General features: G+C 43.4%; 2 protein-coding genes across 2 annotated transcripts; one reads left to right on the top strand and one right to left on the bottom strand.

The window, feature by feature from the left end:
- Window positions 1-2499: 2499 nt before the first annotated feature.
- On the top strand, window positions 2500-3276 carry LOC148784369 (uncharacterized). The gene has a single exon (XM_088876806.1). It carries the CDS (start codon window positions 2500-2502, stop codon window positions 3274-3276), a length of 777 nt encoding a protein of 258 aa, XP_088732932.1.
- A 13587-nt stretch (window positions 3277-16863) lies between these two features.
- On the bottom strand, window positions 16864-18582 carry LOC105162666 (phenolic glucoside malonyltransferase 1-like). The gene has a single exon (XM_011080751.3). The coding sequence runs from the start codon at window positions 18453-18455 to the stop codon at window positions 17088-17090; it is 1368 nt and encodes a 455-aa protein (XP_011079053.1). The 5' UTR covers window positions 18456-18582; the 3' UTR covers window positions 16864-17087.
- Window positions 18583-20660: the final 2078 nt, after the last annotated feature.

The raw sequence follows: 20660 nt of genomic DNA, 5'->3' as shown, positions 1-20660 counted from the left end.
TTCGTTTCCAACTTTCTAGCCTCCTTTTTCTCCCAATCTACTGCGTCATAGGGCCAGATTTCCTCTGATACTCCCGCTCACTGGCAGGCACCTCCATCACACTACATCAAAGTTAATTTTGACGGGGCTACTTTTCAGTAGGAGAAGGAGTTGGGTGTTGGGGTAGCGGCGCGGGATGCGTTAGGCAGGTGTCTGGGCTGGCTGTCTTAGCGTGTGGCTCGGGCGGGGATGGCGAGTTGGCTGAAGCGTAAGCAGCCAGGGACGCGATTCAATTTGCAATTCGAAGAGGGAGGCCATCCATCCAACTTGAAGGGGACTTCTCAAGCTTAATTTGTAAGCTCCGTGCTAGCGAAAGGGATTGTTCTCCAATTGGCCAGCTAGTGTTTGACATCTTGAGTTTAGCTTCTCGTTTAAGTTTCTATTTGTTTAGTGTTGTAAGGCATTCTGGGAACGCTATTGCTCATTGCTTAGCTCAAATTGCTACTCGCTGTGGGTGACACTGATATCCCTACATCTGCTGTTACTGTCATGGCTTTGGATATTGCCTCTTGCTGTGGGGATTCTCTGTGATACTCTTCTACATTGATATTTTTATTTTTTAAATTAAAAATTATAATTAAATTCACTAGTAATTAAAAGTGGACATCCATAATAATGCTTTAAAACCTAGATTGATAAGGATGTCACAAGGAAAAAGTGATTAAAACAAGGCTTTGTTGGTTGGTCGCGTAGAAGGTCGTAGGTCGACATAGAAAAAGAACATAAACAAGGTCGTAGGGTGAGGTCGCAGGATCGCATGTGGCACATTGTGGCTTGATGACGTCTCAAATCGGGCCCCATAGACCTGAGTCCAACCCATATTATTCATTGGACAGGTGTCCATGGGAGAAATAGCTGAGTCATTGCATGGGTGTACATGAAACCGACACCTGTCCACAGGAGGGTCCCATCTTCAAACGCCTATAAATACTCTAAGTCCACACTGAGAGAAGGTACACTGTTTCTCTACACTTATATTTTAGATCGCCGAATTTCACCTTCGATCTCATCATCTGACTTAGGCATCGGAGTATCGTCGTCGGGAAGATCCCGACTAGCTTTGTGTTTTGTTTCCAGATAACAGATCCAAATCGGTGATGTGGAAGGTCGAGATCATTGATCAAGGTCAAACGTGATTGAGGCGGATCAGTTTGGCGCCGTCTGTGGGAACGATTTTGGAGATAAAACATAAACCCTAAAACATGGAAAGATCGGAAGGTGGTAGGCGGGCTATTGAGGAGACCCTGAGGGCGGGGAATGAAATGATAGTCCAGCTTACACAAGGAGAATTACAACGAATGATGGAGGAGGCTAGTAGGAATGCCATCTTGGTATACGAAAGAAGAACACAACCTGTTGAGAATGAAACGACCAGACGAAGGGTAGTACGTGAAAGAAAAACCGAGCGGGTTTCTGAAGGAATGAGTAGGAGAGCTCCCGAAAGGAGGCGCGCGATCGCCCCTTCTGAAGTAGGGTCTAGTTCACAAATTGGATGGCGGAGACGAGAACCCGCGATCTCGAGAGCGGATGTTGATAGTGTAGGTAGGCAGATCCATCTGCTGGGGAAACAGATTGATGAATTATAGCGGAGGGGAGAATGAGTCACTCAGAACAAGCACTCACCGTTCTGTAATAGGATTCTGAGTGAAGTTGTAAACGCAACTTTTAAAATGCCAGATTTACCAAAATATGACGGTTTGAAGGACCCGCAAGAACATGTGTCCGCGTTAGATTTAGTGATGAATCTTTATAGACAAACGGACTCTATTAAAGCAAAACTATTTGTGACAACCTTAACGGGGAAGGCGCAAGAGTGGTTTACAAGTTTGCCGGCGGGTAGCATTGAATCACATGAACAGTTGGTACAAAAATTCATTTTTCATTTTGCAAGCAAAAGAAAATAAAAGAGATCGGCGACGTACCTATTTACAATCCGGTAGAGGGATAATGAGACCTTAAAAAATTTCATGGGGAGATTTAACAATGAAACTTTGGAGGTGCAAGATCTAAGGATTGATATGATGGTAAGCATTCTTATTCACGGATTAAAAAAGAGGCCCTTTACTTCTGCTCTAGCAAGAGATCCGCCCACCAATGTCGAACAATTGATGCGTTTGGCTCAAAAATATATTAATGAAGAAGAAATGAATGCTATGAAGGATGGGGAGTGGTTAGGTGCTGGAAGGACCCGCGACCACGAATCTGGGAAAGATCTGAAGCAAAACACTGATCGTACTCGCGAACCTCCCTACCGACCAAAATACCACCGGTATACGCCCTTGAACACTACGCGGACAAAGGCGCTGTTGACTGTGGAGAAATCGGATATGTTAAAATGGCCCCGCCATACGAGATTCACTGCTAGCTAAAAATTTTTTGAGTAAGTATTGTAAATTTCACCGCGAGCGTGGGCATGACACAGAGGAGTGTTATCAATTGAAAGACGAGATTGAGAGGCTGATGAGGCAGGGGTATTTTAAAGAACTAGTGTTAAAATGTCGTGCTGAGGAAACTGTTGCTCGTAGCAGCAGATCCAGGAGTCGTGAGAGGGGACAAGATAAAGGGAAAGGAGTGCAAAAAGAAGCTAATCTGGGGAATAATGCGCCTGTGAAAGGCATAATCTATACTATTGCAGGAGGGCCAGAAGGGGGCGATTCTGGGAGGTCTAGAAAGCGACAGAATAGAAATGTTCAACGTGATCAACTGATTGCAAATATTGAGCCAGAGGAAGAAATCACGTTTGGGAACAAGGATATAGCAGGAAGAGCAGGGTCGCAAAACGACCCTATGGTAATCAGGCTTGATATAGCCAACTTTACTGTCCGGAAAGTTTTGATTGATAATGGAAGCTCAGCAGATATCATCCTCCGGGATGTTCTTGTCAAGATGGGGTTAGAAAATGCCGAGTTAGAACTTGTAAGAACCCCGCTAGTTGGGTTTGGTGGTACTGAGATAGTGCCATTGGGAACCCTTAATCTTCCCGTGTCTATGGGAGAAGAACCTCGAAAAAAGACGCTGATGATCAGATTTCTAGTAGTGGACACACCGTTTGCATATAATGTAATCCTAGGGAGACTTCGGTTGAATGCTTTCCGAGCGGTAGTATCTACGTATCACTTGAAAGTGAAATTTCCAACCGGAGCCGGAGTTGCTGAGGTGATCTGCGACCAAGAAGAAGCTCGTAAATGCTATAGCTTGTCCCTGAAAAAGGGTGAGAGCGCAGAAGGAGGAAACTAGATGTCATTGAGGGAGGGAACCAGATACCAGAAGAGAAAACTAAAAGAATTCGGCCAGCTGAAGCCTATAAAATTGTAGAGGTGATCCAGGGAGATCCTTCTAAGATTACCAGGATAGGATCGCATTTGGGCGAGCAGTTGGAAACAATGATGGTATCGTTGCTAAGAAAAAATGCTGATGTCTTCGCATGGAGTTTGTCTGATTTTGTGGGTGTAGCCCCGGAAGTAATTGTTCACCGGCTAAATGTAGACCCTACCATGCGACCTGTGCAACAGAAAAAGATAAATTTCAGCACGGAGAAAAACCAGGTGATCAAAGATGAAGTGGAAAGGCTGTTGAATGTTGGGTATATTACCGAAGCCCAATATACAGATTGGTTGTCCAACGTTGTTCTAGTTCCTAAGCCGGGAGGGAAATGGAGAGTTTGTATTGACTTCACGGATTTGAACAAGGCGTGCCCAAAGGATCCATACCCATTTCCTCGAATTGATGCATTGCTGGATTCAACCGCAGGATATGAGTTATTCTCTATGATGGATGCTTACCAGGGCTACCATCAGATTTTCATGGCAGAAGAGGATCAGAGCAAGACTTCATTTGTGACTGACAGAGGAATATATTGCTACAGGGTGATGCCCTTTGGGCTGAAGAATGCAGGAGCCACTTACCAGCGGCTAGTGAATAGGATGTTTGAAGATCAGATTGGAAGAACCATGGAGATTTATGTTGACGATATGCTGGTGAAGAGCTCGAGGTCGCATGATCATATAGTTTGTCTTGAACAAACCTTTGCGACACTCAGGAAGTTCAGAATGAAGTTGAATCCGATGAAATGCACCTTCAGAGTGACAAGGGGAAAATTTTTGGGGTACCTAGTCAGTGAACGTGGAATTGAGATGAACCCTGAGAACATAGAGGCAATACTAAAGCTAAAGTCACCGACCACCGTCAAGGAGGTCCAGAAACTTACCGGTAAGCTTGCATCCCTCAGTCGTTTTATTTCTAAATCATCATATTGAAATCTACCCTTCTTTAAAGTGTTGAGAAAAACCAAGAACTTTGAGTGGACTGACGAGTGTGAACAAGCATTTCAAGACTTAAAAACATACTTGCGCTCACCACCGCTACTTGCAAATCCAAAGGAAAATGAGGTGTTATATGTGTACCTGGCTGTTTCGGAGAATGCAGTTAGTTCAGCCTTGGTTAGAGAAGAAGGTGGGGTGTAAAGTCCGATATATTATGTGAGCAAGATGTTCCAGGGGGCGGAGAAACGGTATGCACAGATTGAGAAGTTAGCACTTGCACTTATTGTGACGGCCCGTAAACTGCAGCCATACTTCCAAGGTCATCGCATAGTTGTCTTGACTAATCATCCGCTCCGTAATGTATTAGCAAGACCGGAAGCTTCGGGTAGGCTTGTGAAGTGGGCAGTAGAACTGGGGGAATTTGATATTGAGTACCAAGCTCGAACGTCATTGAAGGGGCAAGTATTGGCAGACTTCATGGTCGAGCTCGTCGGTGAGCTTGAAATTGAACCCAAGTTGGAAAAATGGATACTGCATGTTGACGGGTCCTCTAATGCGGGAAACGGAGGAATTGGGATATTGATACAGGGTCTAGAAAACATAGAGATCGAGGTCGCTGCTCGATTATCTTTTCCTGTCACTAACAATGAAGCTGAATATGAAGCTCTCATTATGGGACTAGAACTATCATTAGAAATGGGGGCAAAAGATTTGGAGGTATTTACAGATTCACAGCTTGTTGCTTTACAGATAGAGGGCACTTACGAGACCAAAGAAGAAAGCATGATATTATACCATACCAAAGCAAAATCCATAATGGCTAGATTTAACAAATGCTAGGTGCATCAAATTCCACGACATGAAAATGACAGAGCCGATTCGCTATCGAAGTTTGGGGCTACTCTGTCAGGAATCAGAGATCGCAAGATCACCGTGATGATTAAAGAAACATCCACGATCGCCGAAAGCGTTGATGTTAATGTGGTAAACGAAAAGCCATCATGGAAGGATGAAATCGTTCGATACTTGAAAGAAGAAATTTTACCGGCTGATCCCATTGCTGCACGAAGATTTAAAGCAAGAGTGGCTCGTTTCACGTTGGTTGATGAACAGTTATACAAAAGGACCATAGAAGGACCATTGTTGAAATGTCTTGATCCGGAGAAAGCTGAATACGTGATGAGGGAGATTCATGAAGGGAGTTGTGGAAATCACTCTGGGGGAAGGTCATTAGCACAAAAAATTATCAGACAGGGGTATTTTTGGCCAACCCTGGTGTCACGGGCTGCCCATTCACTAGGCCCCGTGACGCGCACTTCGGCCACTCAACCGTTCTACATGGCCGACCACTCAGCCTTCATCAACAGACGCTGGACAACCAACTAGTCTTAGAGTCCTAGGTGTAGGCCTTTTATTGCTTTGTTACTACTTTGTTATTTGCTTTCTATTGTTTAGATTCCTCAAGGGGACGTTATGCCTCTTGAGTTGCAAATTTCAGCTTTTCTAGTGTCTAGTGTAGACAATAGGATTTATTTTTTTAAGCCTATTATAGGGGGGAATGAGTTCAAGAAGCTTGGTTTAGTGACGTGTTGGAGTCCCCCTCAAGGCGAACCCCTTGCTCTAGCATCGTTGATCATTGTATACGCATTTTCAGTTCAATGCAATTTGGTTTTCTGAATCCGCGTGCGCAATTTACTGTTTTGTGATTTGTTCATCCCGACTCTGATATATTCGGCGCGCTGCATTTGTGCCGAGCGGAGGTATTGGCGGACGTAGTCAGCGGACTACTAGCCACACGACGCGCTGTGTGATAGGCGCCTCGTGAGAGGTGGTATCAGAGCCTCGTGCCACGATGGGGCCGAGGCGGACCGCTACTGCTGCGAGGGCATCGGGGCAAGATCCGGAAAGCCCGCGACATGCCGCAGCTTCAACCAGCGAGAGAGCTGAGAACCCGGAGGACGGACACTCCCGGTTGGTGGAATTGGAGACGAAGGTCTCTTCTCTAGAATCTGAGATCACGGTGCTGAATTCGGAGTTGGACGAGTGTCGGCACGTGATTCAGGAGATGGCTGGCGTATTCGGAAACGACAGCATTGCCGATATGCGGCGTGACATGGAGCAGATGTCCATTCAGATTGGACTGCTCCAGCGTGCAGTGGGTAGCACGCCTATGGTTGCTCACGACCCCGGTGCTAGGCTTCGAATACCAGAACCGAAGGCCTATAGCGGTGAGCGTGATGCGAAGGAGGTCGAGAACTTCCTCTTCGACATGGAACAGTACTTCCTTGCGGCAGACGTGCAGGACGAGGCAAGGAAGGTTGCGACTGCGACCATGTACCTGACTGGTGACGCAAAGCTGTGGTGGCGGACCAAGTTTGCGGAAATCCAGGCTCATCAAATACAGCTCGACACGTGGGCTCTTCTACGGGAGGCGATTAGAGAGCAGTTCTTCCCCGAGAATGTGGAGTACAATGCCAGGAGGGCATTGCGAAAGCTTGAGCATACAGGTTCCGTGCGGGAATATGTCAAAGCTTTCTCAGCGCTGATGCTGAACATCCGAGACATGTCGGAGGCAGACAAGCTGTTCACTTTCATGGAAGGCTTGAAACAGTGGGCGAGAAACGAGTTGCAGAGGCAACGAGTGACCGATTTGAGTTCGGCTATTATAGCGGCCGAACGCCTGGCCGATTTCAACCTAGAGACTCAAAAGGATAGGCAGGCGACGCCTAGTCCTGAGCGGGAGAAGTCGAATGGGACGAGATGGTTCAGGAATAACTTCAACAGAGGTGGGGGAGACCAGAGGCCCCACTCTCAGAATGGCTCACAGGGCAGTTCAAACAGTAACAGGCCCAGGAGAACAGGCAGGGAGCACCCGAGAGGAGGAGAGGGTGTTTGATCTGCGATGGTCCGCATATGTATCGGGATTGCCCGAAGAGACAGGTGTTGAATGCATTGGCAACGACCTTTACCGACAAGGTGTCGTCCTCAAAGAGTGTGGAGCCACAAGCAGAGGCAGGTGGTGAGAATGACACGGAGGAGGATGAGGACAACTTGGGGGCCGTGAACCAATGGTGCAACACATTCTCTACGGTGGCGGCGAAGAGAGTTGTGCCACCCCTTGCGAAAAAGACCATCCCGGCTCTTACTGTGGAGCAGCCGGAGAAGAAAAAAGAAAATGTTCAGCCCCGAATTCCTAGGAAGAAAGGGTTGATGTTCGTTGATGTGAAGATTCATGGCAAGCCGATTCGAGCCATGATCGACACTGGAGCCTCTCACAACTACCTTGCGAGCGCCGAAGTGGCGAGACTCGGGCTCGTGCTGGAGAAAGGAGTTGGGCGTGTGAAGGCGATCAACTCGGCTGCACAACCCATTGCCGGTGTAGCCAGGTCTGTGCTGATTAAGGTTGGTGCTTATGAGGGCAAGACCAATCTTTCTGTTGTGGCAATGGACGACTTCAAGCTTATCCTTGGGCTTGAATTTCTACGGGATACACGCACTGCTATCTTACCTCATGCCGATTCGCTGATGATGTTGGGGGCGAAGCCGTGTGTCATTCCTACCTTGGCCGGACGTACTGGAGGGAAGAACTTGTCGGCCATGCAGTTTGAGAAGGGGCACAAGCAGGATGAGATCTCCTACTTGGGTACCCTTTGTTTTGAAGAGATGGAAGAGGTGTCAGGGCCCACCCCGGGCGGTAGTAAGGAACTGTTGGGGGAGTCTAAAGACGTGATGCCAGACGAGCTGCCTCGGAAGCTACCACCGAAGAGGGCAGTGGATCACGAGATCGAGTTGGTGCCTGGCACGAGACCGCCCGCTAGGGCACCGTACAGAATGCCGCAACCTAAGCTTGTGGAGCTTAGGAAGCAGTCAGCAGACGCCTTGAGCCGCAGGGCGGACTTGGCGAACTTGGAGTCGATAGCAGCGCTCTCTTCTAGCGCGGCTGCTATCTCTACGAAGGATCAGGTGCGGGAGTTACTACCGAGAGATCCCTGCCTGATTCGGCTTGTCGAGCAGGGCAAGGCTCGACACTTTTGGATCGAGGATGGATTGCTGATGACCAAGGGAAACCGCGTATACGTTCCGAGAGGCGGGGACCTACGGAAATCACTTCTTTCCGAATGCCACGACACACTTTGGGCGGGACACCAAGGACAGGACCGCACGTTTGCTTCGGTGCGGAGGGCCTATCATTGGCCACAGATGCGGGACGATGTCGAGACGCATGTCCGCACTTGTTTAATTTGTCAGCAGGACAAGGCAGACCATCAGAAGAAGGCCGGTCTGCTGCAACCACTTCCCATCCCAAAGCGTCCATGGGAGAGCGTCTCCATGGATTACATCTCTGGATTACCTAAGGTCGAGAACTTAGGCTCTATCATCGTCGTGGTAGATCGTTTATCAAAATATGCTACATTTATCGCAGCACCCAAACACGTTACAGCAGAAGGGACAGCTCATCTCTTTTCCAAGCACATCGTCAAGCATTGGGGACTGCCAAAAGATATTGTCAGTGATCGTGACTCCCGATTTACTGGCGTCTTCCGGACCGAGTTGTTCAAACTTCTCGGGTCCACACCTTCCATGAGCTCGAGCTATCATCCACAGTCCGATGGTCAGACAGAACGCTTTAATTCTATGTTGGAGGACTACCTTCGGCACTTTGTGCGAGGTACGCAGAAGGATTGGGTGAAGCTCTTGGATGTCGCTCAGCTATATTTCAATGTCCAAAAGAGCTCTTCCACCACCAACAAGAGCGCTTTTGAAATCGTTACTGGGCAGCAGCCGCTCCTTCCTCACACTCTTGACATCCCACAAAGTGTGAGATCCCCTCTTACTCGAAGTTTCTCCCAGGAGTGGAAGAAGAATGTTGATATCGTTAGAAGTTGCCTGAAGACAGCTCAGAAGCGGCTGAAGATGTATGCAGATCAGAATCGCCGCTTCATTGAGTTCAATGCGGGAGACCTGGTGCTGGTGAAGGTCCCGAATCCGAAATTGTCAAAGTCATCAGGGTGGAGAGATCCTCGGTTGATGCAGAAATATGTTGGTCCTTTGCCTGTCCTTAGGCGTATTGGGACGGTGGCGTACAAGGTGGAGTTGCCGCCGTGGTGGAAGATCCACAACGTTTTCCATGTCAGCCAATTGAAGAAGTATTCAGCAGACAAGGAAGACGATACCCGCAATCAACCCAGCCGCCCACAACTCGAATTGAAGAAGACGAAGGAGAAGGTGGCTGAAGTAATCCTAGATCACCGAGTGACGAGTACCGCGAAGAAAGACCACACCGAGTACTTGGTGAAATGGAGGGGATGCAGCAGCGAGGAGAACACTTGGGAGCGAGTGACAAACCTAAAGGCGTTTCTACCTCTTGTCGAAGCGTACCATGCTTCCGTAGCGCCGAGGACGTCGCTATCTCAGGTGGGGGAGAATGTCACGGCCTGCCCATTCACTAGGCCCCGTGACGCGCACTTCGGCCACTCAACCGTTCTACATGGCCGACCACTCAGCCTTCATCAACAGACGCTGGACAACCAACTAGTCTTAGAGTCCTAGGTGTAGGCCTTTTATTGCTTTGTTACTGCTTTGTTATTTGCTTTCTGTTGTTTAGATTCCTCAAGGGGACGTTATGCCTCTTGAGTTGCAAATTTCAGCTTTTCTAGTGTCTAGTGTAGACAATAGGATTTATTTTTTTAAGCCTATTATAGGGGGGGAATGAGTTCAAGAAGCTTGGTTTAGTGACGTGTTGGAGTCCCCCTCAAGGCGAACCCCTTGCTCTAGCATCGTTGATCATTGTATACGCATTTTCAGTTCAATGCAATTTGCTTTTCTGAATCCGCGTGTGCAATTTACTGTTTTGTGATTTGTTCCTCCCGACTCTGATATATTCGGCGCGCTGCATTTGTGCCGAGCGGAGGTATTGGCGGACGTAGTCAGCGGACTACTAGCCACACGACGCGCTGTGTGATAGGCGCCTCGTGAGACCTGGTGAAAGACACGAAAGAATTGGTCAAGAAATGCGAGGCCTGTCAAAAATTTGCAGTGCAGATTCATGCACCTGTGACCCACATGGAACCAGTTAAGATCGCTTGTCCCTTCGATCAATGGGGAATAGACATCTTAGGACCTTTCCCCACCACGCGATCTCAGAAGAAATTCATGGTAGTAGCCGTGGAGTATATTTCTAAATGGGTAGAAGCAGAAGCTGTAGCTAAGGTGACAGAGGGGAACATGATCGAATTCATATGGAAGAATATCATATGCCGATTCGGGGTCCCTAGAATCTTGATTTCAGATAATGGCACTCAATTTCAAGGGAAGAAAATCACAAATTGGTGTAAAGAACTAAAGATTCAGCAAAACTTCACTGCAGTGGGACACCCGTAGTCAAATGGACAGGTCGAGGTCGTTAACAGGACCATCCTTCAGCATTTGAAAACGAGATTAAGTTCTAGAGGGTCATAGTTGGATGAATTACCTGGAGTTTTGTGGGCATACCGAACTACGCCTAGATCCTCAACAGGTGAAACTCCTTTTTGCCTTGTATTTAGTACTGAAGCTCTTATTCCTGCAGAGATAGGCGGGGAATCGCATCGAGTGACTATGTATGACCCTGCAACCAATCATGAGGAGCGCTTGTTGTATTTGGAGGTGATTGAAGAGAAAAGAGAGGTCACATACGCAAAAATGCTACATCATAAGGGCTTGATGATGAAAAGTTACAACAAAAAATTGAGGCCCAGGCAATTCCAAGTCGGAGACCTCGTTCTAAAGAAAGTGGAGGTATCAAAGCACGTGGGGAAGCTTGATCCAGGCTGGGAACGATCCTATAAAGTGACGGAGATCAAACGGAGAGGCACCTACCGCCTGCAGGATATGGAGGGTCGAGATCTACCAAGGCCATGGAACGTTCAAAACTTGAAAAAATTTTATGCGTAATTGTGAACCTGTAAAAGGTCATGTATCTGCATGTAAATAGAGATCGCTTTTGTACCTGAGAAAGGTCTAGTTCAAAACTGATGAAAGGTCATGTACATTGTATCTGAAAAAGATCGTTTGCATATATAAATATCATCATGTTCTTTTTCCGCAATTTATCTTGTTAAGCATTTGGCTCATTTGTTTAATTCTAGAATCTGAAAAAGATTACAGGATCTGAAAAAGATCATTCGATCTGGGAAAAATCGTAGTCTGCAAAAGATCACAAGATCTGAAAAAGATCATTCGATCTAAAAAGATCGCAGAGTCTGCAAAAGATCACAAGATCTGAAAAAGATCATTCGATCTGAAAAAGATCGCAGAATCTGCAAAAGAACACAAGATCTGAAAAAGATCATTCGGTCTGAAAAAGATCGTAGAATCTGCAAAAGATCACAGGATCTGCGAAAGATTGTTCGTTCTGGAAAAGATCGTAGGACCTGTAAATGATCACTCGATCTAAAAAAGACGCAACCTGCGGAAATACTTGAAAGAAATTGCAGAAGTAAAAAAGATCAGATGATCATCTCAGCATTGGATCTTCATGATTTGAAGAACGTTGCACTGGTGTCTAATTCAAACATTCAAGAGCACCATTTACACATTCATTGAATAACTAGAAAAGCTATCATGCATTGAATCGTTGAAGTCAATAAACATGGCGAAAGTTCCAAAAAAGTCATTACAAAATATATGATCGATATGCATGAGCAGTCAAAATATGATTGTTTCTCTAACCCTGGGTCTATACAAAAAATTCTCAAAGTATTTGCAAGAAAGCTGGTCACAAGGTCAGGTAGTCAAGCTCATTCATCCATGGCCTCCACATCATCCATTAACCTTGCGAACTCAGTTCCTTCAATCTGAGGACATGGCTCTACAGGGTATGGCTGGAAGTTCTCATCTACAAAGGGGTTAACCCTGTTCTGATCGAACCCTTCAGCAAATGCCTCCAATTTATTGGCTTGAGCCTTACACTTGTTGAAGCCCTGCACCATGTAGACACTCGCTTTGATCTCGACCGCAGTATCGAACACCGGAGTCTTCAAGAAATCCCGAGCTCCTTCCGACCGGAGGTCGCGAGATCGCGCAGCGAACTCAGGAGAGTTTAAGAACTCCTCTCGACCCTCTGTACGACCCTGAATGAGACCAGCTTCTTGACCAGCAGAAAAGCCAAACCTTTGGCCCTCTTCACGTGCCCTAGCGACCTCAGCACCATGGGATTCCACGATCTCCCTCAGTCGAGCGACCTCCGCCTCGAGACCTGTCTTCACCTTGTCAAGGCGTTGGCGTTCCTCTCCCCATTCCTTCTCTTTCGCCTGGATGTCATTTCGGAGCTCGTGATATTTTTCTTGAGCGTCCTACCGACGCTTGCGAAGGACGGTGCATTTGAGTGACAACGATTGCATGAATGATCCGGCCTGCAGAGATGGTACATCGGGTCAGAAGGGTAAAAAAGTTGAGGTAAGTACGGAGGTCGAAGCAATTACCTGCGCCAGGGCGTGGGCACCAAACTGCTCCAATCGAGGGTAGGGGGAGGAGAGGAGTGCAGCCTGGTCGCAGGGTAGGTTGGTGTGCCTATAAATCTCGTAAGATTCCTGCCCGGCCTCACTATTCAGGATAGTGCTGTGGTCGGAGACCCTCCAGTTGGGTGCAAGTCGGACCCCAGTCAGTTCGGCCGACTTTTGAGACTTCGTGCGATGAGTGGCCAGGGCAGACAACTCCCACTCCTCGACCTCCTTTAAACATTTCAAATTTTCATCCTCGGCAGCTCGAGCAGCAGCATCTTCCTCTTCGGACCGTCTATGAAAGTGCGACCTCCCATGCTTGGACTTAGAAGGCGATCTGTGCTTACGCTTCCGAGGGCGGCTAGGACCTGCAGCTTCGCCCTCAACCTGCGAGTCGACCATCTCGATGCTGGGGGAAGCACCTCGGACTGGGTGAGAAGGAAGGTCGTGAGGATGGACCTCCTCGCTGCCGATGTCAATTGGGGTGTCCGGCCTTTGCATCTCAGCTGTTGGAGTGGCTGAAGTATCTGGATCGGGTCGCTGAGGAGTGGTGCGACGTGGAGCCCGATCTTGTGTAGGAGTGGACTGTTGAGCTTGTGCCTGAGCAGCTCGCTCCTGGCGAGCTTGAGCATGCTGAGTCAAGCGACCTAACATAACTTTGGTCTCTGCAAAATTACGACCTCAAAAAGTTAGCAGAGAAGAAGAAAAAAGAAAACTAGTAGAGAGGGTAGTGAATCACGAGATAGGCGCACGAGACAGAAAATCTCTTCAGTCAGCAACTTTTTTGGAAAAAATGGGTTAGAGGCGAGACTATTAATCAAATCCCCATCTAGACCCTCTCCTTCAGTAACTGGTTCAGGTTTTTCTACGGACCATTTGAGAGTAAAAGGCCACTTTTGGCCAGGTGGAGGTCGAACAAAGATGAAGCAATCCTTCCAAGGACCGGTGTTGGATTAAGAGGCTCTAAATACCTACATTGTCTACAAAAGGTGAGGTAGAAAAAACCCCTATTGGCCGACCTAGTGGAAGTGGTGAAAGAATAGATCGACCAAAAATTATCAAAACTGGGGTCGAGATCAAACGCTCGCATTATTATGACAAAAAGTACAATGTGGCTAATGGAATTGGGGGATAACTGCATGGGATTTAATCTCAATCCCCTAAGTATGCGAGCTACAGGGGGAGCTAAAGGCAATCGCAGACCGGTCTCGAAATGGCCAATCGATAAAGTACAAAAACCTTTGGGAGGTGTATGCATGCGATCAAAAGAACGGGGATCAGGACTTCGAAATCATGTGGGATGAAGTACTTTTCCTTTATTTGGGAGATGGACTGTTTCACTTTACTTACAATACCAATCTAGGGACTGTTATCTAATGCTTGTTGGAATCTAACGTGCCTAGGGGTCCCATCATCAGATGAGTTATTGGAGGGATTCGACCTAGACCTAGACCTAGATCTGGACCTAGACCTGACCACAGAAGGTCCCTCTAGGTGTTCCTCATGCAAAGGGGAAGTCATAGAAATAGAAAAGGAAAAGCTCGAGTTAATGGAAGACATGGTACCTTGTTAAGATCGAGGAGGCAAGTCGCTGGAAATCTGGCAACGATCTCAAGGGCGAAGTAGTGGTGCAGGCGGATTTTGAAAAGTAGGGGTATATATAGACCACTGTATGGAAAGACGCGCCTTTCCAAGATGAGCGGATGTATGACATGTGGTGCTTCGAGGATCGAGCCGACCGGTGGATTGTTGACGCATGGCGTTTCATTAATGTGACGATTGGGGTTAGTGTAGCAAGACCCTTCGGTTACTGATCTTGGATGACGGTACATGTGCAAGGCTTCAACCCTCGCCTATCAATAGCATTAAACACGCGACCTTGCGAGAATTTCTTTCGACCCGAATTGGAAGAGATATACTTCTCCCCAATGTAATAAATTACATTTGGAAGAAGTGAGGGAATTATGATAAGGATGTCACAAGGAAAAAGTGATTAAAACAAGGCTTTGCTGGTTGGTCGCGTAGAGGCTCGCAGGTCGACACAGAAAAAGAACAAAAACAAGGTCGCAGGGTGAGATCGCAGGATTGCATGTGGCGCATTGTGGCTTGATGACGTCTCAAATCGGGCCCCATAGACCCAAGTCCGACCCACATTATTCATTGGACAGGTGTCCATAGGAGAAATAGCTGAGTCATTGCATGGGTGTACATGAAGCCGACACCTGTCCACAGGAGGGTCCCATCTTCAAACGCCTATAAATACCCTAAGTCCACACTGAGGGAAGGTACACTGTTTCTCTACACTTATATTTTAGATCGACGAATTTCACCTTCGATCTCAGCATCTGACTTAGGTATCGGAGTATCGTCGTCGGGACGATCCGGACTAGCTCTGTATTTTGTTTCCAGATAACAGATCCAAATCGGTGACGTGGAAGGTCGAGATCATTGATCAAGGTCAAACGTGATTGAGGCGGATCATAGATCGATTATTAATACGGTAAATTCAGTGGATTATGGGTTACTTGTTCAACCGTTAGTTCAATCGTGATCGAATCAATGACGTTATATATATGTAATAAATAATTATAAAATAAAAAAAAAACTTGAATAGATAAATAATATAAATATACTTAAAAATTTTATCTTTTAAATATTTTTCTCTTTGCAATTAATATTTTTAATAATATATGCTTAGAATCAAGTAACATAAAATAGATATGTAATAGCCTAATACAACAAATGTAGCATAAAAGTACAAGAAGTTCAAATAATAAAAATCACGCCACACCCAAAAATACAAGTTTCAAAACAATAAAAAGCTAATAAGCGTCCAACATTAATGACTTAACACACTAATTATTCTAATTATTTAAATTATAAAAAGAAAGGGGAAGAAAATTAACTAAAATAGGTCGAGACCCAACCGGTTCGCATGACCTAGGACTGGATTGGTCGGTTTGACAGTCGGATCGTCGAGTTGGTCGGTTTGCTTAAAATAATACAATTTTTTGTTCTCACTGATTTTTGCCTTTTGCCTGACCTATTTTATAGCTCGATTAGCGATTCCGAGGATTCGAATTGGGTTTTAAAACATTGCACCGTACAATTATGTATTAAAATTCTGCTTCTAATACATGTTTCAAATTAATGAATATTAGAACCTTCTTAGAAACCTTGTGGAAATGCTATAGTATAACACTAAATAAATGTATAAAATAATCACAAAAATAAAATTTTAAAACTATTATCTTTACCTTTTTAGTTCGAATTAACACATTTTAATCTTGTGTTATTTATATCAGTCAAAATAATTTATTTTTATGTACTATAATTATATATTTGATATTATTATTTGCTATTCAAGCTAAATAAATAATAATTATTGTTTTAACTATGTGTTATAAGATATCTTGATTGTACTGATACTTTTTTCGGAATTATTTGAGAAATATAATTACGAATTTGAGTATTTTGATTCCTATTGGGATCGATCATGATCCAGGCCTCAATATTGACTTTTTGTCTAAGATCAAAATCGATAATTTTGTATGCTGCGTTCAAAAAGGATGAATAGCTCTTGAATAGGTATCTATTGATTTTCTCCTAATTGGTTGGACCGTATGTGCGATGAGGTTACTGGTTCAATTTCAGAATGGCTGGCTTGAATAATTACCATGAGTTTTTCTTAATTATTTTTGGAAAAGAAAAAAATATGCCTATAGTAGAAGACTAATCAGTTATTTCTTTCATCGCTCCCAACATGCCAACATTCAATAACTTAATTTTTAATAATGAAGTTAATTCTCCATTTGTTATTTGTGTGCTATATATATATACATATAATATTACTAATTTAGTGTAATATTAAATCAATTACAATTAAATAAAATATTTATGTATGGCATTAATAATTTATATATTTATAACTGAAAAGTATGAAATAAATGTTTAATTAAGAAATTAGGAAAAATAAAAAAATAAAAAGTTTTCTTCAAACCTCATCGAACACATAGCAAAATCGAGAAAAATTGATTGGTTGGAATGTAGCTAAAAAATCTCGAAATTGCTCTCAATCGAAATAAAAAATGAACTTTTTCTATAAATTTGATGAAAACTAATAAAAATTTAAATCATCCATACAATGTGTAAGAACATAAAAACGGAATCGAAGATTTTTAGGCACTAAGATCCCTAGCTTGGCAAGAAAATTTTGGATTAGGAGGAATATGCATAGATTTTGCAACCTCAGAAACCTCCATAGATCCTGCAACAGTTAGGACAAAACTGCCTGAAATTACGGAATTCACAGATTTCCAAGTGCTTCAGTAAAGATGGCTGCAAAGGCATCCAATATCTCTTTCGGTCTGGACAAACCAATCTCCAAACCCCCTTCAAAATCCCTGGATTTACACAAGGACATCGACGTATCAGCGTCAATCGAAGCTGATTCGAACTTAATCGGCCTTCCCCAGCCGTAATCGACGTCGTAGAGATCGAATCTCGGCGACCCCGCCACCCCAAACAGGCGTTTTCCGATCAGTTTTCCGAATTGGCGCGGCCAATTCTCCGCCCCGTCAAGGATTCCCTTCTCGTTGTTCACAGTCTTGTGTATAGCTTCCCCAACGGACTGAGCCGCGAATAAGAACCCGTCGTTTCCTTTCAACAATCCGTGGGTTGATTCCGCCTTCACAAACGCCAAACAGTTCCCGAAATACGCCGCCGGCAGCGGAGGTGTCAGCCGTCCGCGGCAGTCGGCGGCGAAGCAAAAGTACTCGGGCTCGTCGTCCGCCAGCGTCTCCGCGGCCCCATCTACTTTAACCAGGCAAACCCAGACCAGCGCACAGGTGACTGTGAAAGCCGTGATGTGCATCTCGGGCCTTCTCTCCAGGACGAAGTGCTTCAGCTTCTGCACATCGTCTTTCGTAAGAATGAAAGTCCCGCGGATTTTGTTGAGAGGGAATGAGATTGGCGGAGATTCGACGGCGCGGGATTGCTTGATCAAGTTCCAGTAAATGGAATCTAATCCCTCCGGGTCCTCGACGGAGGTTCTTTCGTAAAATGGGAGCAATTTGTCGTCTATCAGCTTAGAATCGCCGCTGGATCTGTTGACAGAGGCCCAGGCTTTGATGAATCGGACGATGGAGCTGGCGTCGCCGATGGCGTGGTGGTTGGTGATACCCAAACACACACCGCGATCTGGAAATAGAGTGATTTGGAGAGCTAAGACAGGTAATATGACGACGTCGGGAGTATGTTTCGCCGGCGGCAGCTGAGGGACGCAAGCATAGAACTCGTCAGCCACACGGGGGTGGTTTCCGGTGAGGTAGTCGAAGTCCTTGTCAGACTCAGCAATGGTGAGTGTAACAGAGTCTCCTTCTTCGAATCGTGAAAAGGGTCTGCCGGAGTTGAGAGGATGGATGATGTTTCCGGCGAGTGGGAGGAAATGATTGAGAGTTTGGTGCAGAGATTCTTTCAATTTCGGGACGACGGTTTCCAGAAACTCGGCCTTGGAACAAGGGAAATCGAAGAATAGGAGACGCTGGACTGGGTGGAAGTATAGCCATGTTATGTCGAAGTGGAGAAGGGAGAGAGTTAGCTCCGACGCAGTGTTCGCCGACGGCCGGATATCGCAGCGCTCGAGCACGCCGGCGGCCGGCGGGTTTTCTGCCATGGAAATGGTGAATGGAACAAGAACTGAAAAATGAAAAACTTATAGTGAAAATATTCGTTTGGAACTTAGAAAAATCCTGACGAAGAATTATAAGAAGATTGTTGGAGGAAATTACAGAAAAGTAGAGGGCAAGATTTGACCATGAAATTGGGGAAATTATTTTAATAATGCAAACAATAACAAAATTACAAGAATATGGTAGTTTTGAATGGGGTGCTGCCTAATTTTTCAATTTTTTCAAAATTACCTTATTCTTGTAATTATTTTTTCTTTACATTATTAAAATAATTTCCTCGAGAAAACTTCCAAGTGGTATAATTGCAGTCATCTCCTTTGAAATTTAGTGTAATTACACATATATTTTTTATAATTTGAGAAATTATATTTAGCACTACTGAAGTTTGTTTCTGTCTAACAAGTCTCCATTAGTTAAAATTAACTAATATGCTGATATTAATAAAAAAATTAAATATAAATTGATATTTACCCTCAATTGATTTATAACACGCCAAACAATTTTTTTTTTAATTAAAGTTCTCTTATAACAATGAAGATATACTCTGACATTCATTAACACGAAGATGTATGAGAATAAAATAATTTATTTGACCTGCAATAAAATTAAAAGTAGATATAAATATTTTTCAATTTTTTTGTTAATATAAACAAATTTGATTAATTTAGACAAATAAAAAAATTTATTTATTAGATATAAATAAATTTCAATAATACTAAATATAAATAAATTACAAAAAAAATTATATATAATTACATGAAATTTCAAAAAAAAAAAATAGTGTAATTATACCTTTCAAAATTGACGTGGGTATTCGTTCAACGTGAAACTCTTATTTGTATAATTTTGTTAGTGGGTTGGGATCTGAAAATGGGAACACACAAATAAGTAGAATACATTTAAAATATTATGTGTTGGAGAGTTAGGTGGATGAGCAAATAAATATACTAAGGAAGTGTCAGCAGCCGCTTTTCTTTTAAAAAAGTGCTTATTGTAAAAAGAAAATTAAAAATTAGCGAGTGCAGTGTAGGTAAGAGTTTTAATATTCAGGAGAAAATATATTTTGAAAAGAGTTTTTATTAATTAAAGATAGCTTTGTCTTTTTATGTTAGTTAGATATTGGTTTTCTGAATATTACCACTCAGGATATTAAATAGGATAAATTACAATGACTTTTTCTAAGATTTGATATAATTATGAATACCTTCTTATTGTTTGAAAAATTATAAATACTCCCTTGATGTTTGATGAAATTATATAATTTTTTTGTGGGAGTATGAAATTGTCAACTTTGCCCTTGCTGCAGTGTTTTTTTTTTTTTTTTATAAAAAATCGAATGGGATGAATGAAAAAATTTTAAAAATTATAAAAAAAATTATCTTCTTAATACATAAAAAATAATTTTTTGAAATAAATAAATAAAATTATAATTTTTAATCCACAAGGGCTTTTTGGTCAGTTCACCATAAAAATGGATGAAAATAACGGATTGTGCTAATTGTTAGACGGCCGTTAAAATTAGGGGAGTATTAGTAATCTTTCAAACAAAAAGGGATATTCGTAATTATACCAAAATTTAGGAAAGTCGTTGTAATTTACCCTATTAAATTCTGAAAAAAATAATATTTAACTAAATATGTTCAAGTAACTAATCTTTTTTATGTACAATAAGTAAATTTTACATGATAGTAATTTTTTTAGTCTTTCTCATTAATTAATTACAACAACTTAATGCATATTTTTTTCTGAATATAGGTCAAATAATATAGGGAATAAAATATAAAAACTTTAAAAATTTGAATTTGCGAAATTATGTAATTTTTTTAGTAGTATTAAAGTATTACAATTGTTTGAAGAATTCCAATGTAAACTCTAACTGTACAAATTGAAGAAAGATGAAGTTGTATTAAAATAATTATGATGAAAGTAGTTGAAGATGAAGTTGAAGAGTAAATTATATTTTTGGTCCATAAGTGGACCTGTTTTCAATTTTAGTCTCACACTCAGGTTAATTCATACATTGAGTCTTATTTGTAGTTTTTTTTTTTTTTTAATTTGAGGACCATTGAAGGATTTTCGTCCAATTGATAACGACAACTGCTCTCTCCGTTAATCAATACAATCAAAATAAGGATAAATATATTTTTTGTCCCAAAAGTGGATTTGTTTTTAATTTTCATCCGACACTC

The sequence above is a fragment of the Sesamum indicum genome, linkage group LG13 (assembly GCF_026168435.1).
Source record: "Sesamum indicum cultivar Baizhima isolate 11 linkage group LG13, ASM2616843v1, whole genome shotgun sequence".
NCBI classification, from domain to species: domain Eukaryota; kingdom Viridiplantae; phylum Streptophyta; class Magnoliopsida; order Lamiales; family Pedaliaceae; genus Sesamum; species Sesamum indicum.
Note: the sequence above shows the minus strand (reverse complement) of the source record. Positions and strands in the feature narration are given on the sequence as shown.

Bases quoted from the DNA above. Each gene is read 5' to 3' on its own strand.
- LOC148784369 (XM_088876806.1), top strand. From the start codon at position 2,500: ATGAGGCAGGGGTATTTTAAAGAACTAGTGTTAAAATGTCGTGCTGAG.
- LOC105162666 (XM_011080751.3), bottom strand. From the start codon at position 18,455: ATGGCAGAAAACCCGCCGGCCGCCGGCGTGCTCGAGCGCTGCGATATC.